Source organism: Calidris pugnax, unplaced genomic scaffold (genome assembly GCF_001431845.1).
Source record: "Calidris pugnax isolate Ruff unplaced genomic scaffold, ASM143184v1 scaffold292, whole genome shotgun sequence".
In the NCBI taxonomy this organism is placed as follows: Eukaryota; Metazoa; Chordata; class Aves; order Charadriiformes; family Scolopacidae; genus Calidris; species Calidris pugnax.
Window position 1 is genome coordinate 674,724 of NW_015091082.1, and position 19,098 is coordinate 693,821.

Sequence of the window (19,098 nt, forward strand, 5' to 3'; positions counted from 1 at the left end):
GAGCTGGAAGGGATGGGAGTAGTGCCTGGAAGAGGAGGAGGATGATGCCTTCAGCCTCATAGGGTGAGGTTGCTGGCAGTGGCCTGAATAACCATCTCTTTTCCCAGTTTTCCTTCCCTGCAGCACCAAGAAACTCGAGTCCTGCTCGGTGCGGGGGGTTTGCAGAGTCCCCGCGTCACTCCTGTCACCCGGGGCGGTGGGTTCCCTCCTCCGTGGGGACGGAAACGGGGCCAATTACACCTTAATTAGAGCTGGCATACAGAGCTGTGGCAAACTTCAAAAGAAGCTCTTGGCAGAGCGTTGCACCGCTCCCTGCCCAACGTGACTGGGGTTTGTTTGATGCGTTTAACAGCCGGAATAGTCAGGGGGTTGTCTGGAATGTGGGAAAAACCCCGTGGAAGCGACGTGATCGTCCCCCTGTACTGGGCACTGGTGAGGCCTCACCTCGAGTGCTGTGTCCAGTTTTGGGCCTCCTACCATAAAAAAGACATTGAGGTGCTGGAGTGGGTCCAGAGAAGGGCGACAAAGCTGGTGAGGGGTCTGGAGAGTAAGTCTGATGAGGAGAGGCTGAGGGAGCTGGGGGTGTTCAGCCTGGAGAAGAGGAGGCTGAGGGGAGACCTTATTGCTCTCTCCAACTCCCTGAAAGGAGGGTGTAGAGAGGTGGGGGTCGGTCTCTTCTCCCAAGTCACAGGCGACAGGACGAGAGGAAATGGCCTCAAGTTGCGCCAGGGGAGGTTCAGGCTGGATATTAGGAAAAATTTTTTCACTGAAAGGGTTCTCAGGCATTGGAATGGGCTGCCCAGGGAGGTGGTTGAGGCACCATCCCTGGAGGTGTTCAAAAGACGGGTTGATGTAGTGCTGGGAGGTCTGGTTTAGTGATGATGCTCCTTGTTTGTTGTGTGGGTGTCTATTTTTGTCAGTTAGGTTGACGGTTGGACAAGATGATCTTTAAGGTCCCTTCCAACCTAGAAGATCCTGTGATTCTGTGGCGGCTCTTCCCCGTGGAGCGGAGGGGCTGGAGCTCCCCTCACCCACCCCCAGCTCCCGACAGCCCTGGTATTGTTGCTGCAGCTGGTGTTGTGAATCAGGCCGACGACAAGCGCATCCGACTATCCGGCTATTTCACTACACCAGGGTTGCATCATACCACTCGCGTCGCTCTTCCTCCCGGCTTCTGGAATCTTCCTTCCTCTCCCGCCCGGAGCAGCCTTGACCCCGCGCTGTGTTGGAAGAGAGACACCCCCTGTTGAAGAGACGCCGCCGTTCCTGCTGGTTTGGGCAAGTTACAAGAGTTTGGGATGAAATAAAAGAGGTTGTAAAATAAAGCCGTTCCTGCTGGGTGTGAGTCTGCTGCTGGTTCTGGTGTGGTGAGAGGAAGCTGGTGTCACCTTTGCTATGGTCTGAGGAACCCACAACAATTTATTGCCATGTAGACAATTATTCTGTCACCTGATGACCCCTCCCCACCCGGGAAGGGGAATCAGGAAAAAACGAGGAAACAGGGGGGTTGAAATATAAATAGATTTAATAGAATGAGAGTAGATAATTAACATTAATAACACTAAAGATCCAGTATTGATCTCGATATCGGTATAAGACACAAAAGGAGTGTCCCCATCCCGTTCCACCCCAGGGACAGCCCATGTGGGACACTGCCAGCGGGAGGAAGGGAAGGGCTCAGGGCTCCGGCACCGGGGCAAGGAGTTCTCAGGATCCCTCCATCAAGGGAGAGGGAGAAAACTCCTCAGCAAACTTTGTAATTTATAATAAATGTGGAGTGCTGGTTTGGGCAAGTTAAAAGAGTTTGGGATGAAATAAAAGAGGTTGTAAAATAAAGCCGTTCCTGCTGGGTGTGAGTCTGCTGCTGGTTCTGGTGTGGTGAGAGGAAGCTGGTGTCCACCTTTGCTATGGTTTGAGGAACCCACAACAATTTATTGCCATGTAGACAATTATTCTGTCACCCGGTGACCCCTCCCCACCTGGGAAGGGGAATCAGGAAAAAACGAGGAAACAGAGGGGTTGAAATATAAGTAGATTTAATAGAATGAGAGTAGATAATTAACATTAATAACACTAAAGATCCAGTATTGATCTCGATATCGGTATAAAACCCAGGAGGAGTGTCCCCATCCCGTTCCACCCCAGGGACAGCCCATGTGGGACACTGCCAGCGGGAGGAAGGGAAGGGCTCAGGGCTCCAGCACCGGGGCAAGGAGTTCTCAGGATCCCTCCATCAAGGGAGAGGGAGAAAACTCCTCAGCAAACTTTGTAATTTATAATAAATGTGGAGTTCATGGTATGAAATAACCCCGTTGGCAGCTTGGGCCAAGTGCCCGGGTCTCGCTCCTCCTCATCCCCACTTGTGGGAAGCTCCAAAACACCCAGACCTTGAACCCCACACCCCAGAGCTGGCTGAGAAGGGAATATTATCCCCAGTTGAGAGGCTGGGGCCTGTCCTCAGCTCCCCGGGGGCGCGGGTGCGCGCCGGCCCTTATGCAACGGCGGGCGGCGTCTGCTCCAGCACAAACAACACAAACGAGTCCTCAAAAAGCAGGTTAAAATTCTTGCCCCGGTGCAAAAGGCAGCCGGAGGCGGGGGGGGGGCGGGGGGGCAGCCCCGATTTTCCATTAACTGGCCAAGCTGAAATTCAAACTGCCCTCCAATCTTCGGCAGATCTTATCTGTAACTGCTGTGAAGGGCACATGTGACACCCAGCTCTAAGTGACACCCATGTCCCCCCCGCCGTGGGGTGAGCCCTGAGCGGCAGCGTGGCCTCCGCTCCTCTTTTATGTGAATGGGTGGATTAAATCGGGCATATTAAATAAAATTTGGTGGAGTTTTCAGCCCTGGGTGTGCAGGGGTTGGGGCGGGGGGGCTGTGGGGAGGGTGGGCTTCGCTGCTGCCAGCCCCGGGCAATCAGGGAGGGACCGTGGCTGCCACCGTTCAGTGTCCCTTGGCCACTCCATCCCACTTCCCAGCCCCCCGGCATCCCTCCCATCCCTCGAGATCACACTCCCACACCTTTCCCCCTGCTTTCGTCCTGAGAATAAAGGGTTTTTTTACCCCTCCCCGTGTCTCGGTGCCGCAGGCAGGGGCAGCCAGGATTTATGGGACCTGCCAGCTCCGGGGGGGGGGCAGCATCCCAGGGAAGGGGGCGAGTGCGTGGGAGCCTTCCTCCCATTTTCCATAATAAAAATCCCGGTGGGAACTGAATGTTCCTGGGTCGGGGCCGGAGGCGAGCTCCGCGCCGCATTTCTCTGCTGCTCTTGGCCTTGGGACTTAATCTCAAACCCGTTATCGCCGCCCCCATCGGGGGCTGGGGGGGGCAGCCGGGCCCATTAGGGTGAGGTTTTCATATCCCTTCCAGCTATTTTATTTTATTTTTTTCGCCTTTTTTTTTTTTTTTTTTTTGATTCCTTTCCCCCCCCCATCCCCCCCCACGGCGGAGGGGGGGTGCCCTTTGCTGGGCTCCGGTATAAATCCCCGAGGAGCCCCCTCTCTCCCACCCCCCCGTCCCCGCAGAGCCATGGCCGAGCTGCCCGTCCCGGAGCTGCCAGCCGCCCTGTCCCGCTGCAGCGGCCGCTTCACCATCAGCACCCTCCTGGGCACGGAGGAGGGTGGCCGGGGTCCCTACACCCCCCCCGAGGGGGCCGGCTGCGACAGCCCCCACCCCACCCACCTCTCGGGCAGCACCCTGGGCACCAGGACCTTCGGCTACAACACGGTGGACGTGGTGCCGGCCTACGAGCACTACGCCAACAGCAAGGTGGGGGGCGATGGGGGCAAGGGCAGGCCCTCGCTGGCGGATCTCCACTCCATCCTCAAGGTAAGGTGGGCTTCGGCCACGCCGCCGGCACCCCCCACCCCTGGCTGGGCCACCACGGGGGGTGGTGGCATCTCCCACTTCTTGGTGCCCTGCCCAAGAAGAGATGACAGGATCACGGAAGGGTACAGGTCGGGAGGGACCTTGTGAGGTCTGGGATCAGAGAATTGTGGAATGGTTTGGGTTGGAAGGGACCTTCAAGACCATGCACCCTGGGCAGGGACACCTCCCACCACACCAGGGTGCTCCAAGCCCCCTCCAACCTGCCCTTGAACCCCTCCAGGGATGGGGCAGCCACAGCTTCTCTGGCCAACCTGGGCCAGGCTCTCACCACCCTCCCACCAAACAAGTTCTTCCCCACAGCTCAGCTCCATCTCCCCTCTTCCAGGTTAAAACTGTCCAACCCCCTGCCAGAGCTGGTCCACCTAGAGCAGGTCCCACAGGAATGTGTCCAGGTGGGGTTTGAATGTCTCCAGAGAAGGGGACTCCACCACCTCCCTGGGCAGCCTCTGCCAGGGCTCTGCCACCCTCAAAGTGAGCAAGTTCCTCCTCACGTTGAGATGGAACTTCTTATATTCAAGTTGGTGCCCATTTCCTCTTGTCCTGTCCCTGGCCACCACTGAAAAAAGACCAGCCCCATCCTCCTGACACCCTCCCTTTGAGTATTTATAAGCATTGATCAGATCCCCCCTCAGCCTTCTCTTCTCCAGACAAAGAAGACCCAAGTCCCTCAGCCTCTCCTCATCAGAGGGATGTTCTAGTCCCCTCATCGTCTTCGTAGCCCTTTGCTGTTCCCACCCCTGTGCTTGGCTGGGGCTCTCCCCCACCACCTGCCCTCACCTCCTGTTGTCCCCTTGTCCCCGCAGCCGGACCCAGGCCGTCTCCACCCGCCGGTGTCCGACCCGCAGCGCAGCAACGGCCTCCCCGAGGAGGCGCCGGGGGAGCCGGGCAGAGCCCCCCAACCCGAGCCCGTCCGCTTCGGATGGGTGAAGGGCGTGATGGTGAGTGCCACTGCCCCCATGGGGACCATCCTCCCGCCCTCCCACCCCCCGCCAGGCAGGGGGAGGATGCGTGTGCTCCTCATCCTCACATTTTTCCCTATATATATTTATATATTTTTCGCAAGGAACTGGGCCCCCCTGCCATCCGTGGTGAGTCTCGGAGGAGCAGGAGGGGGTAGCGTGGCCCCGGTTCCCTTCTCTATGTGTGTTTGTCCCCCCCCCAGATCCGCTGCATGCTGAACATCTGGGGAGTCATCCTCTACTTGCGCTTGCCCTGGATCACCGCCCAGGCAGGAATCGGTGGGTGCACGGCGGGCAGGATGGTGGCACCGGGCTCACCACCCCCCAAAACACCTTGAGAGGGGAAAGGGGGGTGGTGGCCACACCGGTAGCGTGGAGGGTGCATCCTTGGGGGTCTCCCAGGGAAGCCGGAGGGGTTCTATGGGGCTTGGGGGGGGGAGGAGGAATGAAGCGGTGCCCTCTCCCTGCAGCTCTGACATGGCTCATCATCCTGATGTCCGTGACGGTGACCACCATCACCGGCTTGTCCATCTCCGCCATATCCACCAACGGCAAAGTGAAGTCAGGTAGCACCTTGTCCCCTTCCCAACGCGGGCTCTGAGGTGCAGGGGTGGGGGGCCCGAAAACGTGAGGATTGGAAGCAACCAACACCATCGGGTGCTCCTGCCACCGCAGGGGGCACCTACTTCCTCATCTCCCGGAGCCTGGGGCCGGAGCTGGGAGGATCCATCGGGCTGATCTTTGCCTTCGCCAACGCGGTGGCCGTGGCCATGCACACGGTGGGCTTCGCCGAAACTGTCCGGGACCTGCTGCAGGTGAGAAAGCGGTTCTGTGCGTCCTCGGGGGCCTGTCCCCCCCACCTCCCCCCCCCCCACCTCTTTCCCGCACGAGTTGCATTAATTATCAACATTTATGTTAACGTTGGGCCACCAATAATCAATGGCCGGCCATGAAAACTCGTGGCAATCCCGGTGGTTGGGTAAAGAGAGGGTTCTTTCCACCTTGTGGATGGTTTCCCCTCCTCAGGAGCACAACTCCCTCATCGTGGACCCCACCAACGACATCCGCATCATCGGGGTCGTCACCGTCACGGTGCTGCTGGGCATCTCCCTGGCCGGCATGGAGTGGGAGGCCAAGGTAACACTGCCTTCTCCCCCTCACCTTATTCCCTTGGGCTGATAAGAGCTGTCCCTGATGCCCACAGGGCATCCAAGGAGTGGAGGGTGCCCATAACTCCCTCAAAACGGGTGAGGGTTTCTCCTAGTGTATCCCTTCACCTTCTCAGCTCCCAAACCCCAACCCCTCAGCCGGCTCTTTCTGGTCTGGCAGGCACAGATACTGTTTTTCCTGGTCATCCTGGTTTCCTTCATAAATTACCTGGTGGGGACGGTGATCCCAGCCACCGCCGAGAAGCAAGCGAAGGGCTTCTTCAGCTACCGAGGTGGGTCTACCACGGGTTGGGGTTACACTCAACAGGTCCAAGTGCATCGGTGGAGCCTGGCTCTTTGCTGCCTTTGGGGGAGAGGTTTGCTATGGGAAGGTGCTCCTCACTGAGAGATGGCCTTAAATGCCCGGCGTCTTCCTCCCACCGCCCGTGGTGTGCCTCCATCCAGCGCTGAGCTGCTTCAGCCAGGAGAAAGGCGGTTGGGAGGCCCCAAATGCTTCTCCTCTGCTTCCTCCCCAGCCGAAATCTTCGCCCAGAACTTCGTGCCCAACTGGCGTGGACCCGAGGGCTCCTTCTTTGGCTTGTTTTCCATTTTCTTCCCATCGGCAACTGGCATCCTGGCTGGGGCCAACATTTCAGGTGACCTGAAGGTGGGTTTTGAGCCTCGCTGCCTGCGCCGGTGTTTCTCAGGGCTCAGGCCCTCTTTTCCCCTGGGGCTTTGGTTTTGATCCCACTTCTAGATCCTTATTTTATTTCTTCTGGAAGCTTTGGGGAAGGCTCAGCCGGGAGAGTCTCTGTGCTTTAGTGTGGCCATGAATTAAAATCCCTCTTGCGTAGCAGCCCCAGTTAAAAAGCCATTTCAGCGGTGCCGCTGGAAAGCTGTCTCACATCTCTCTGTCCCTCCCTCGGGCAGGATCCCGCCGTGGCCATCCCCAAGGGCACCTTGATGGCCATCTTCTGGACCACCGTGTCCTACCTGGTGCTTTCTGCTACCATCGGTGAGCAAAACCTCGCCCTTGGGCAAGACGAAAAGGGGTGGCCTGGGAGGAAGGGGGTGGTGGCAACCCCAGGGCAAGTGCTGCGGGGGCCAGACCTTATTCCTGCCTCCATGGCGGGGGGAGAAAGTCCTCCTGGGTGGGCAACACAGCTTGTGGCATTGCTCGTAGCCACCGTGGAGCGGGGCAGCCCCATGGTGGGCAACGGGGATGTGGGGCTGGGGTGTGTGAAACTCTGGGGAGATGCCGGTCCCGCTCCGGGAGGTGAGTGGGTGCTACGTGTGGTGTCCCCACCACCTTCACCCCCCTCCATCCCCCAGGTGCCTGCGTGGTCCGGGACGCCTCGGGCAGCCTGAACGACAGCGTGGGGCTGGGGTCCCCGGGCTGCGAGGGGCTGGCCTGCCACTACGGCTGGAACTTCACCGCCTGCGCCCAGCGGCAGAGCTGCCGATACGGGCTCAGCAACTACTACCAGGTGCTGCTGGGGGGCCACCACCCATCCCTCCATGTGTCCATCCATCCCACCTCCCCCCCATCCCTGCTCCTGGCCGGGTTTGTGCTCCGAGGGGTGGGTTTCCCCAGGGCAGCCCCCAGCATCACGGGAGGGGATTAAACACTATTAAACACCATTAAAACACTCGTGCAATGGGGACGCACCAGGGAGCACGTTTTCCTCTGGCTTTTGGAGGTGGCTGGACTTTTCCACCCGGAGAATGTGGATGGAAAAGCCCTGAGGGCCGGGAATCCCTTGGAGCTGGGGTGGAGGCTGATGTGGGGGGAAGGGGGTGGGTGCATGAGTCCTGACCCCCTGGTTTTTGGGGCAGAGCATGAGCATGGTGTCCGGATTCGGCCCCCTCATCACGGCGGGGATCTTCGGTGCCACCCTCTCCTCGGCGCTGGCCTGCCTTGTCTCAGCCCCCAAAGTCTTCCAGGTAAGGGGGGTGGCGTGTCCGTGTCCTCCAGCTCCTGTCCCCGAGCCCGGCAGCGGGAGCGGGTGATGCTCCTGGGTGTCACACCCTGGGCAGCAGATGTATGACCACGGGGAGGGGACACGCTCAGCGCTGAGGGGCTTCGTGGCCATGAGCAGCCCTGGGGCAAGGAGGATGCCACCGGTGGCAAAGGCAGGAGGCCAGTTTGGCCCTTGCTCTTACGGGGTCTGATGTCCCACGTCCCCCGGTGAAGTCCACAGTCCCCAACGCGTCTCTCCCTGCAGTGTCTCTGCAGGGACCAGCTCTATCCTCTCATAGGCTTTTTCGGGAAGGGCTACGGGAGGAACAGCGAGCCCATCCGTGGCTACATGCTCACCTACGTCATCGCCGTCGGCTTCATCCTCATCGGTGGGTCCTTGGCACCCTCCTGGTGGCCGCCACCAGCCGGGTGGCTCGGTCCCCGTTGCCGACAACTCGCTCTCCTCCTCCTCCTCCCCGCAGCCGAGCTCAACGCCATCGCCCCCATCATCTCCAACTTCTTCCTCTGCTCCTACGCCCTCATCAACTTCAGCTGCTTCCACGCCTCCATCACCAACTCCCCAGGTGGGCTGTGCCGCACTGCACCGTGCCACCGCCGTGCCATGGGGCAGGGGGGTCTCCCCGTCCGGCCCCCCATCCCGGCAGCGGCCGCTGTCTGTGTTTGCGTGCAGGCTGGCGACCCTCCTTTCGGTATTACAGCAAGTGGGCCGCCCTCTTTGGGGCCGCCATCTCGGTGGTCATCATGTTCCTGCTGACCTGGTGGGCAGCCCTCATCGCCTTCGGCATCGTCATCTTCCTCCTGGGATACGTCCTCTACAAGAAGCCGGGTGCGTGGCGGTCACCCGGCCCCGGCCATGCCCCAGGAAGGTGGCTGACCCCATTGCTAACCCGTCTTTCCCCATGTAGATGTCAACTGGGGCTCCTCCATGCAAGCCAGCTCTTACAACATGGCCCTCAACTACTCAGTGGGGCTGAGTGAAGTGGAAGAACACATCAAGAACTACAGGCAAGGATGGCTTGGCGTGGTGCTGGGCATGGAGGAAGAGAAAGATCTAGGGGTCCTGGTGGACAGCAAAATGACAATGAGCAAGCAGTGTGCTCTTGTGGCCAGGAAGGCCAACAGGATCCTGGGCTGCGTAGGGAAGAGTGTGGCCAGGAGGTGGAGGGAGGTCATTCTCCCCCTCTGCTCTGCACTGGGGAGGCCACAACTGGAATCCTGCCTCCAGTGCTGGGCTCCCCAGTTCAAGAGGGACAGGGAACTGCTGGAGAGAGTCCAGCGTAGGGCAACAAAGATGACAGAAGGATTGGAGCATCTCCCTGATGAGGAAAGGCTGAGAGAGCTGGGGCTCTTGAGTCTGGAGAAGAGAAGGCTGAGGGGAGACCTTCTTAATGCTGACAAGTATCTCAGGGGTGGGTTGAAGGAGGAGGGAGCCAGACTCTTTTCAGTGGTTCCCAGTGACAGGACGAGGGGCAACGGGCACAAGCTGGAACATAAGAGGTTCCACTCAAATATGAGGAAAAACTTCTTCACAGTGAGGGTGGCAGAGCCCTGGCAGAGGCTGCCCAGGGAGGGTGTGGAGTCCCCTTCTCTGGAGATTTTCAAGCCCCACCTGGATGCTCCTGAGTAACATGCTCTGACAAGCTCTGGGCAATCCTGCTTCAGCAGGGGAGTTGGACTAGATGATCTCTATGGTCCCTTCCAACTCTAAAAACTCAGTGAAATTCAGTGAAATTCAGTGAAGGAGGATGTAGAGCCAACCGCCACCACCACCAGCAAACCCAGGATGGCTTCATGCCACCAGCCACGTCCTCACCACCAGCCTCAGTAACTGGGAGCCCCAGCAAAACGTGGCTGTCTCCAAAATCCCACATCTTTGCGTGTGGGCAGAGGGAAAGCGGGGCAAACCTTGCCTTCCCCGTCCCAGGCAGATGCGTTGGTCTCACCTGAGATAAAAAGATCAACGAATGAGGCTGGACCCTCAACCCCGTGATTTCCCAAAGATGCTCCCACTGGCCAGCCACGGGAGAAGAGACGCAGCTCATTTCGGAGAGACTCGGTGTCTCCCAAATTCCAGCCTTCGCCCTTTCCTCTCCCCCTCTGCAGACCCCAGTGCCTGGTGCTGACAGGCCCTCCCAATTTCCGCCCGGCCCTGGTGGACTTCGTGGGGACGTTCACCAAGAACCTCAGCCTGATGCTCTGCGGCAACGTGCTGATCGTGAGTCACCTCCCAAAGACAGTCGGTTCCGTGTCCTGGGGGCTCCGGAGGCTGGGAAATCCAGATGTGTCCTAGTGGGCCCCAGGGGTCAGAACATGCACATTTATGTGCCACCTGATGATGAAATGTGTCATCTGGAAGCTTCTCCAGCTTGTTAAGCAACACTGATGAAGCAGCAGGATGTCTGTGTGGGCTCATGGCTTCCCCTGGCCAATTAATTGCCAAAGAAAAGATGAGGTGGGATGAGGGGGTTGCTCAGAGGACAGGGAGGGTCCTGCAGCCCTGAAGGCTCAAGAGCAACTGGGGACGTGGTGCAGCAAACACCAGCTCGTCCACAGCCATGGGGCTGCTGGCACCGTGCGCATTGGCTGTTGGCTCCCAAATTTGCTGGTTTTCTTGCTGTGATTGAAACCATCCATCAGTTCTTGCCGATGATTTGGGAAGAGAGGAGCTAGTTGTCCTTGGTGGCAAAACCAAAGGGAAGTATGGAAGCTGGAAGGGGTCGTCTGTGCTTGAGCCCCTTCCCCTTCTCTCCCCAGGGACCACGGAAGCAGAAGATGCCGGAGTCCCGGCTGACGGCAGATGGACACACCAAGTGGCTTACAAAGAGGAAGATCAAGGCTTTCTACACAGATGTGGTGGCTGAGGATCTGAGAAGTGGTGTCCAAATGCTCATCCAGGTAGAGCCACCTTTGGCCATTGATGGTCAGGTCTTCCATCATGGTTTGGGGACCTCTGACCCCCCCCCCTTCCTGACCTCCGGGTACCCCCCTTTGCATCTCTCCCCCATGGGCTGGTGCCACCCGTGTCCACCTGTCCCTGCAGAGGGGTCTCACAGGGACATCTCTCCATAGGCTGCCGGCCTCGGGAAGATGAGACCCAACATCCTGGTGCTGGGCTACAAGAGGAACTGGCGGACGGTGTCCCCACAGAGCCTGGAGGACTACGTGGGCATCCTGCAGTATGGCCACACTGGATCCTCTGCCCCTGGGGACACCCGGTGGTGGCCCTGTGGTTGGGTGTGGGGACACTGCAGCCACATCTTCAGGGTCTGGCCAGGCTGGCAGTGCCACCCAACACGAACGGGCCACCATTAACTGCCTTCTCCCTCCTTCCAGCGACGCCTTCGATTTCAAGTACGGCGTGTGCTTAATGAGGATGAAGGAGGGGCTGAACGTGTCCCGAGTGATGCAGGCTCATGGTAAGGGGCTTCGGGCAGCCGGGGGTCCTCAGAGAGGCGCTGGAGCTGTGGGACGTGCCCACCAGCACCGTGTCCCCAGGCCAAGGTGACACTCCTGGGCTGGGCCCGAAGGGGGACGGGGACAGCAGGGTGCTGCCCGTCCCCTTCTCCTCCCTCCCCAGTGAACCCCACCTTCGAGGCAGCCCAGCACCCCGAGGAGAATGGCACCGGTGGCAAAGCAGCCCCGGGCACAGGTTGGTGTGCCAACCTCTTGGGTCCACCCAGAGCATCCCCGGCTTCCAGGATTATTTTTGGGGTGCCACCTTGGCAGGCAGGGCCGGGGGTTTCAATGGGAGCAGGTCCAGGGCCAGGAGAAAGCCGTACCTTTAATCCATGGCCACCAGTGCCCCTCACCGACGCCAGAACCCTCTTGCCCCAGCAGAAGACCCTTGCCCAGATGCTTCGCCCAGCGAGCAGCAGGCCAGCACCATCTTCCAGAGCGAGCAGGGCAAGAAGACCATCGACATCTACTGGCTCTTTGACGATGGAGGTAACCTTCACCTTCAGCTGCTGTGGTTCCTCAGCCAGCTGTATGTCCAGCACCTCCACCGCGCTGCCCAGGAGGGCTCGGTCCTCGCTGCGTGGTGACGGGTCACCACCGCCACGTTCTCCCATTTTGGGGACAGGTCTCACACTGCTCATCCCTTACCTGCTGGGGCGCAAGAAGCGGTGGGGCAAGTGCAGGATCCGGGTGTTCGTGGGCGGGCAGATCAACAGGATGGACGAGGAGAGGAAGGCGTAAGTGCTGGTGGCCTCCTACAGCCCCTCTTAGCCCCGTGGCCACCGCCGCTGTCCCCGTGGGCGGGTGGCATGAGCCACTTCCCCCCGCCTGGAGCCCTCTAGGCTTTGCCGGAATGGGTCTTTGGGCTCCGACCTGGCTGCTTTGTCACATTCCTCTGAAAATCAATGGGGTTTTTGGGGCAGGGGAGAGAAAAAGCCAAGTGCAAACGGAGGAGGTTGGCGGGGGTTTCTGTGGGGACGGGTCAAACATGTCCTTTTCCCTCCAGGATCGTCTCTCTGCTCAGCAAGTTCCGCCTGGGCTTCCATGAGGTCCACATCCTCCCCGACATCAACCAGAAACCCCGGCTGGAGCAGTAACCGTCCCCCTCCCCTTGTTCCCCACCCCCACCCCATCCCCAGCACCCCCAAAAACCCGCCCGGACCCCCTTTCCCCGGCACCATCTGCTTGTCTTGCAGCGTCAAGAGGTTCGAGGACCTGATCGCTCCCTTCAGGCTGAACGACGGCTTCAAAGACGAGGCCACGGTGAACGAGATGAGGCAGGGCTGTCCCTGGAAGATCTCTGATGAGGAGGTCAACAAAAACAGAGCCAAGGTAGTGCCGGTGCCAGGGAAGGGGTCTCCTGCTTTTGAGGCAAAAATCCAGCCTTTTTTTGGCAACAACTGTGTCACACGACAACCCTCTCTGCCCCGCAGTCGCTCCGGCAAGTGAGGCTGAACGAGATTTTGCTGGATTACTCGCGGGACGCGGCGCTCATTGCCATGTAGGTGCCAACAACACCCCTTCCTCGCCCCATGGACATGGTTTCCCTGGATGTTCCCCATCCCAGAGAGACACCCCACCGGGATGGTGAAACACCGCAGTGGAAAAAGCCCTTGGAGGGGCACCGAGGGGTCTGTGGCCACCGAGGTGGGGGCAGGATGTGGTGCCACCCCTTTTTTTTAGGGAAATAACCCACAAATCAGCATGGGATTGGGGCTGAGGATGGAGCTGGGGTTGGTCCCCCCCGCCACACTCACCAGCCCCTCGCTGCCCCCACAGCACGCTGCCCATCGGCAGGAAGGGTCGCTGCCCCAGCTCCCTCTACATGGCCTGGCTGGAGACCCTCTCGCAGGACCTGAGACCCCCCGTCATCCTCACCCGCGGCAACCAGGAGAACGTGCTGACCTTCTACTGCCAATAAAGGCTCCTGCAGCCCTGCCCGCTCGGGACGTGTGGTTTTTTCAGGCCAGGTTTGACCTCGGACCACGCTCGCCCGGGGGGGCCTGGGGGAGCAGAGAAGGTGTGTGGTCACCAGCTCTCGGGAAACCCTCTTACAAAGACGTGTTTTGCCCATCTCAGCCTTTGTAGGTTGTATATAGATAGATGGATGTATAGATATAAGCACAGGAAGGACACGGAGCTGTTGGAGCGGGCCCAGAGGAGGCCACGGAGATGCTGGGAGGGCTGGAGCCCCTCTGCTGGGAGGGGGGGCTGAGAGAGTTGGGGGGGTTCAGCCTGGAGAAGAAAAGGCCCGAGAGAGGCCTTGGAGCCCCTTCCAGTCCCTAAAGAAGGGGGGCTCCAGGAGAGATGGGGAGGGACTCTGGATCAGGGAGGGGAGCCCCAGGAGGAGGGGGAAGGGTTTGACCCTGCAAGAGGGGAGATGGAGCTGAGATGTGGGGAAGAACTTGTTTGGTGGGAGGGTGGTGAGAGCCTGGCCCAGGTTGCCCAGAGAAGCTGTGGCTGCCCCATCCCTGGAGGGGTTCAAGGGCAGGTTGGAGGGGGCTTGGAGCACCCTGGTGTGGTGGGAGGTGTCCCTGCCCAGGGCAGGGGGTGGCATTGGGGGGGCTTTAAGGTCCCTTCCAACCCAAACCATTCTGTGATCCTATGATTCGATATAAAATAATGCAGGTTGCGTAGCCCAGACATTGCTCTGGGCTGGGTTTAGCCAGAGCCATGCAGGTGAGGTTGGGGTCCCATCCTGAGAGCAGCGAGGGGACAGTGGGACCCCCAAGCCACCGTCCCAGGGTGAGAACCCCAGCACCGGGCCCAGGGGCTGCAGGGATCCCACATGTCCACTGGGGAATGGGGACTCCCGTCCCCAAAACAAGCAGAGCCAGTCCCCAACAGCCAACGGGGGTGAGATGTCCCCTGGGGCTGTGGTGCCCAGCTGCAGGCGCACATCCAACCCTTGATGGAGACAAAACTCACCACCAGAACCAGGGTATTTCCTGGTGGAGACAGCCCCGAGTGGGAGCAACCAGCCCCGTGCAAGGCAGGAGCAGAGCTGGTTTCCAAACACACGACCCGGGCTCCCTCGTCACCCCACAGGAGAAACACACAACCGCTTTCACCTCCATCTTTACAGAATTTACTGATAATCACCACCAGGATTAGAAGTGTCAGTAAAAAAATAAAATTTACAGAGTTTTCTATGGTACAAAGATTTGTTCACACCAGGCGCGGTCGTTAGTGGGAGGGGGAGTCGGGTGGTATCTGAATGAGAAGAAAGCAGGGCCCCCCATGTCTTGGTGTCTCAGCTGGAGCAGCGACGTCCCCCCCGGGGCAGGGACCTTCTCTGCTCCTGGCCGGGGGGGTTTGCAGCGCTGCCCACCCCCGGGACACCTCGGCATGGACATTTTTGCAAGCTCTTGGCAGCTTTTGGCAAGTCTGACTTGAGCAAAGTCTGCCGAAACCTGCTAAAAACCAAAGGAATTGCTCCTGCTCAGGATGAGGAACACAAAGGGAAGATCAAAGCGACGGGGAGGAAACCACCGGCAGTGACCGATCTGGTGCATGGACTCAAAACCCACTCCTCCTTCCCATCTGGATCTGGTTTTACCAGAGAGGGAGGTCAGGAAGGCAGCCAGGGGAGTGCAGGATGCTCCTTGAGGTGACAGCAAGACCTCTCCCCAGCGCTAACACCTGTCACAACAACTCAGCAGCTGATTTTTCACCTTTTATGCAAGAATTCCCTGAAAGTCCCCCAGCGCCTGGGCACAGAGAGGCACCCACCGGCTCCAACCACTCCGCTTCCAAACACTGGCTGAGCTGCCAACTCTCTTCAGTGGAGCAGCACCCCATCTCAAAAATTACTTTGGGAGATCACAATGGGTACAAATCAGGAGGTTTTTGCTTTGCCCAGCACCGAGTGATTCTATCAAGCGATTATTTTTTTTTTATTTGTTCTGAGCACAGCACACGGGGCGCTCCGAAGATCTAGGGTTTAGGATACATTACAACCCTCGGACCTCACCCACCTAATGAGAAGGATTCACATTAAAATCTTTCCTAAAATGCACAGCTTTATTCCCGGAATTAACACGGGCTAAAATTTCGAGCCATCATCTCAGTAAGTAGCTCCTGAAAAACACCTCTCTCCGTCACCCCTCCACAGACCGCTCCGCCTAAGTTAATGTAAAAAGAGAAATCCTTTTTCATGATTAACACGTGGCCCTGTCGAGGGTTGTTTCAGCTCAGAGGACGTGGGGTTCACAGAAGATAACTGGCCTTACGAAACGTCGCAGGTAAAAAAGGCGGAGCTGGTTTGGAAACCAAAGGAGTTGGGCAAAACTCCAGCTGGGAGTTGTGTCCTGGGAGGCTGGACACAGCCAGCCCCTTCCCTCGGCAGCCCACGCGACTGCCTGCTGGCAATAAACAAGGACCATGGCAAAAGCCACCTCCTTGGGGTACAACATCTGCCTCCCCACACCCCCCCCCAAAAAAAAACCAAGCCCCCAGAAAGCACTCAGCCAGCTATTTGGGAGCCCCAGCTGCAGGGCGTGCCTCCGGGCAACAGGGCAGGTCTAAAAGTTAGTTAAAAATCACTTAAAACCAAGCGAACTAAAACAATTAATCAGGAGAGAGCACGCTGCCTGCTGGCAAGGGTTGCTCTGGGGCTGCGGTGACACGGAGTGTCCCTGATGGACACGGGGATCACCCGGGGTTCCTCCCCAATCCCACCCCACCAATGTAAACACGATCAGCGAGTAAAGGGAGAAGTTCTAAAAACACGAGGCTCCCGCAGAGCCCGAGGAGCAGCAGCAGCAGCAGGAGCAGCGCAGGGTCACACACGCACCCCAGGATTTCTAGCACAGGCTCTGCTTCCCCTCTCAGGCAGGAGGAGCACAGCGCCAGGAGAGTTCCACCGTCATAAAATTCACAAAATCAGTGACCCTCTATGCTCTGGTTATTCTCTCCTGCTGCAGCGTTCATAGTCACAGCTCTCGGCCACAAATTTGCACTTTTCTGTTCTTCGTCTAAAACGATTTTTCCTTTGGCTGCTCCCAAATTCGCTATGACCGAGGCCTGGCATGAGGAAGTTGGGGCCAGGAAGAAAACAAATTCATTTTCTCATTTGAAAAAAAAATAAAAAGAATTCACATTAAGAGAGCTTCAGGTTCACTGCAAACAAAGCAGCAAGAGGTCAACGCATTAAGTGAGCTCCGGAGACATGACATCACCCCGTGGTACTGTTTCTACCCCAAAACGGGGTGTGTGTCACATCTGAGTAACCTCTTGTTGCTACAACTCAGCACTGGTGAAAGACACACGGGCCTCCTCCTCCTCGGCCTCAGGAAGCCATTTTCCTATCCTCCAGAGAAATAAAGTTTCACTTGGCACTTCATGTTACAAAAAAGTAACAAAATTCACAATGTTTAGCGCATTTTCAAGCCAGGCTGGAGGCGGGAGCAGGCCTGCACGGGTCCTGTAACCAGTGGAGAATCACACGCTCCTCGAGTTGTGCTCCCTCCTCGTTTCCTTCAGAGATGGCACCGGCGGCAGATCCTTTGTTTTTCCTCCGATTCGGGATCTCCGGCGTCCGAGGAAGAGCTAGAGAGTGGCTAAAATGCGCAGAAACGAAACCACCACCACGCAGAACGTCTGTCCCACTCCTAAAATGAGGGCTTCAAAGGGAATCATTTTTTTCCCCGCAGCTCTGTAAACTCCAGCAATGGCAGCACCTGCGGAGAGGGGCATGAGAGACACACACTGTGGTACCAGGGGGACGAAGGGGGACATCCTGGAGATTGTGAGACTGGGGCAGAGCACAGGAGGGTCTGTGGGAGAAGGCCCCAAACCCCTGCCCACCGGCTGGCAGGAACTCTGGACTGGGTTTACCATGAGAAACCTCTGCCAGTAACCAACGCTTGCTGGTGGCAGTAGGTAAAATCGGTGGAGAAACTCTGCTGAGGCCTCCAGAAGGTGTAGAGGTTGGAGTGGTTTTGGACATATTCTCGTCACAAGATCCTCTACACCACAGCCCACATGCTGCAAATATTAGTCAGTTCTGGGCACAGAAACCAAATCTCTGTTTTTTCTCCCGGTGCTTAGAAACCTGAAAGGCCACCTGGCTCTACACCTGCCAGGCACGTGCAGTGTCCCCAACAACGGGCTGGAGAGGTGGCATGCTCCACCCCATTGTGCTCAGGTTTGGGCCCCTTTGCTACAAGAACGACACTGAAGTGCTGCAGCGTGTCCAGAGAAGGGCAATGGAGCTGGTGAGGGGTCTGGAGCACAAGTCTGGTGAGGAGAGGCTGAGGGAGCTGGGGGTGTTCAGCCTGGAGAAAAGGAGGCTGAGGGGAGACCTCCTCGCTCTCTCCAACTCCCTGAAAGGAGGGTGCAGCCAGGGGGGGTCGGTCTCTTCTCCCAAGGAACAGGCCATGGGACAAGAGGAAACGGCCTCAAGTTGTGTTACCAGAGGTATAGGATGGGTATTAGGAAAAATTTTTACACTGAAAGTTTTATCAAGGAGTGGAAGAGGCTGCCCAGGGAAGCAGTGGAGTTACCATCCCTGGAGGAATTTAAAAGCCAGGCAGACGTGGTGCTGAGGGACGTGGGTCAGTGGTGGTTTTTGTCAGTGTTGGGTTGATGGTTGGACTCGATGATCTAAAAGGTCCCTTCCAGCCTGGGCAGTTCTATGATTCTACTCTATGAACTATCACAGAATCACAAAATGGTTAGAGTTGGAAGGGACCTTAGAGATCATCGAGTTCCAGCCCCCCTGCCCTGGGCAGGGACACCTCCCACCAGACCAGGTTGCTCCAAGCCCCCTCCAACCTGCCCTTGAACCCCTCCAGGGATGGGGCAGCCACAGCTTCTCTGGGAAACCTGGGCCAGGCTCTCACCACCCTCACAATGAAGAATTTCTTCCTGGTATCTAATCTAAGCCTCCCCTCTTCCAATTTAAAACCCTTACCCCATGTCCTGTCACTGCACTCCCTGACAAGGAGCCCCTCTCCGATGAATAGAACCTGAACATTCATCTCCTCTCGACCCAAGGGAACCCCACGGTTCGCTACGCTCCCGAAGGCGACCTCTGGTTCTGACAGAGCCACCCGGGTGCTATTTCCGAGCATCTACCGTACTTGTCAGGATGCCGGCGGTGATGGGTCCCACGATGCCCATCAGCAGGAGGCTCACGGACATGAACCTGCCGTACTTGTGATGCCTGAGGGTGAAGAGCGCTAGCAAAGCGGCCGGGACGTGGAAGGAGAGGGAGGAGACCAGGGCCCAGAGGAAGACGCCATACCACATCTCTGCGGAGAGAAGGACGGTGAGAGCAGGCTCGGGGCCGACGGGCCTGAGGGCCCCGCTCCGAGCAGGCCCCGCGGCGGGGAAGGGTACCTGGGAAGGTGGAGAGCGGGCTGGAGTAAGTGGTGGTGCCGTTTCCCACGCGTGGCACCAGGCGGAGGCTGAGGATCTGCTGCAGGAGCCCCCCACCGCCGCCCGCCTCGCCGCCCTCCATCCCCTCCCTGGCCCCACCGCCGCCATCCGCCGGCTCCCCTTCCGCCCGGCTCCCCTTCCGCCCCTTCCAGCCAATGGGAAGCGCCGCAGCCGTGACAGACAGCCCTCTTCACCAACCGCCGCTCGTCGGGCCGCGCCACGCCACCACCCCCCCGCGCTGCCATGGCAACGGCTGTCAGCCGCAAAGGCTGCCGGGAGCCCGCA

At 58.4% G+C, this 19,098-nt stretch overlaps 2 protein-coding genes across 2 annotated transcripts; one reads left to right on the forward strand and one right to left on the reverse strand.

The window, feature by feature from the left end:
* The first annotated feature begins 3,526 nt into the window (after nucleotides 1–3,526).
* Nucleotides 3,527–13,369, forward strand: SLC12A3 (solute carrier family 12 (sodium/chloride transporter), member 3). The gene is given in 26 exon segments (XM_014957383.1): nucleotides 3,527–3,826; nucleotides 4,690–4,824; nucleotides 5,049–5,124; nucleotides 5,316–5,411; nucleotides 5,521–5,660; nucleotides 5,872–5,982; nucleotides 6,175–6,286; nucleotides 6,530–6,660; nucleotides 6,924–7,008; nucleotides 7,326–7,480; nucleotides 7,830–7,937; nucleotides 8,219–8,342; nucleotides 8,436–8,537; nucleotides 8,645–8,800; nucleotides 8,880–8,979; nucleotides 10,078–10,189; nucleotides 10,729–10,869; nucleotides 11,044–11,193; nucleotides 11,195–11,390; nucleotides 11,552–11,623; nucleotides 11,812–11,919; nucleotides 12,056–12,167; nucleotides 12,437–12,523; nucleotides 12,627–12,762; nucleotides 12,864–12,931; nucleotides 13,210–13,369. Coding segments are annotated over 26 exon segments (3,255 nt in total). The 3' UTR covers nucleotides 13,352–13,369.
* Nucleotides 13,370–14,495: 1,126 nt separating this feature from the next.
* TMEM170A (transmembrane protein 170A) lies at nucleotides 14,496–18,909 on the reverse strand. The gene is made up of 3 exons (XM_014957384.1): nucleotides 18,775–18,909; nucleotides 18,516–18,686; nucleotides 14,496–17,111 (listed from the first exon to the last, which is right to left on the reverse strand). Exons 1-3 carry the CDS (start codon nucleotides 18,893–18,895, stop codon nucleotides 16,981–16,983), a joined length of 423 nt encoding a protein of 140 aa, XP_014812870.1. The 5' UTR covers nucleotides 18,896–18,909; the 3' UTR covers nucleotides 14,496–16,980.
* Between the last annotated feature and the right edge of the window lie 189 nt (nucleotides 18,910–19,098).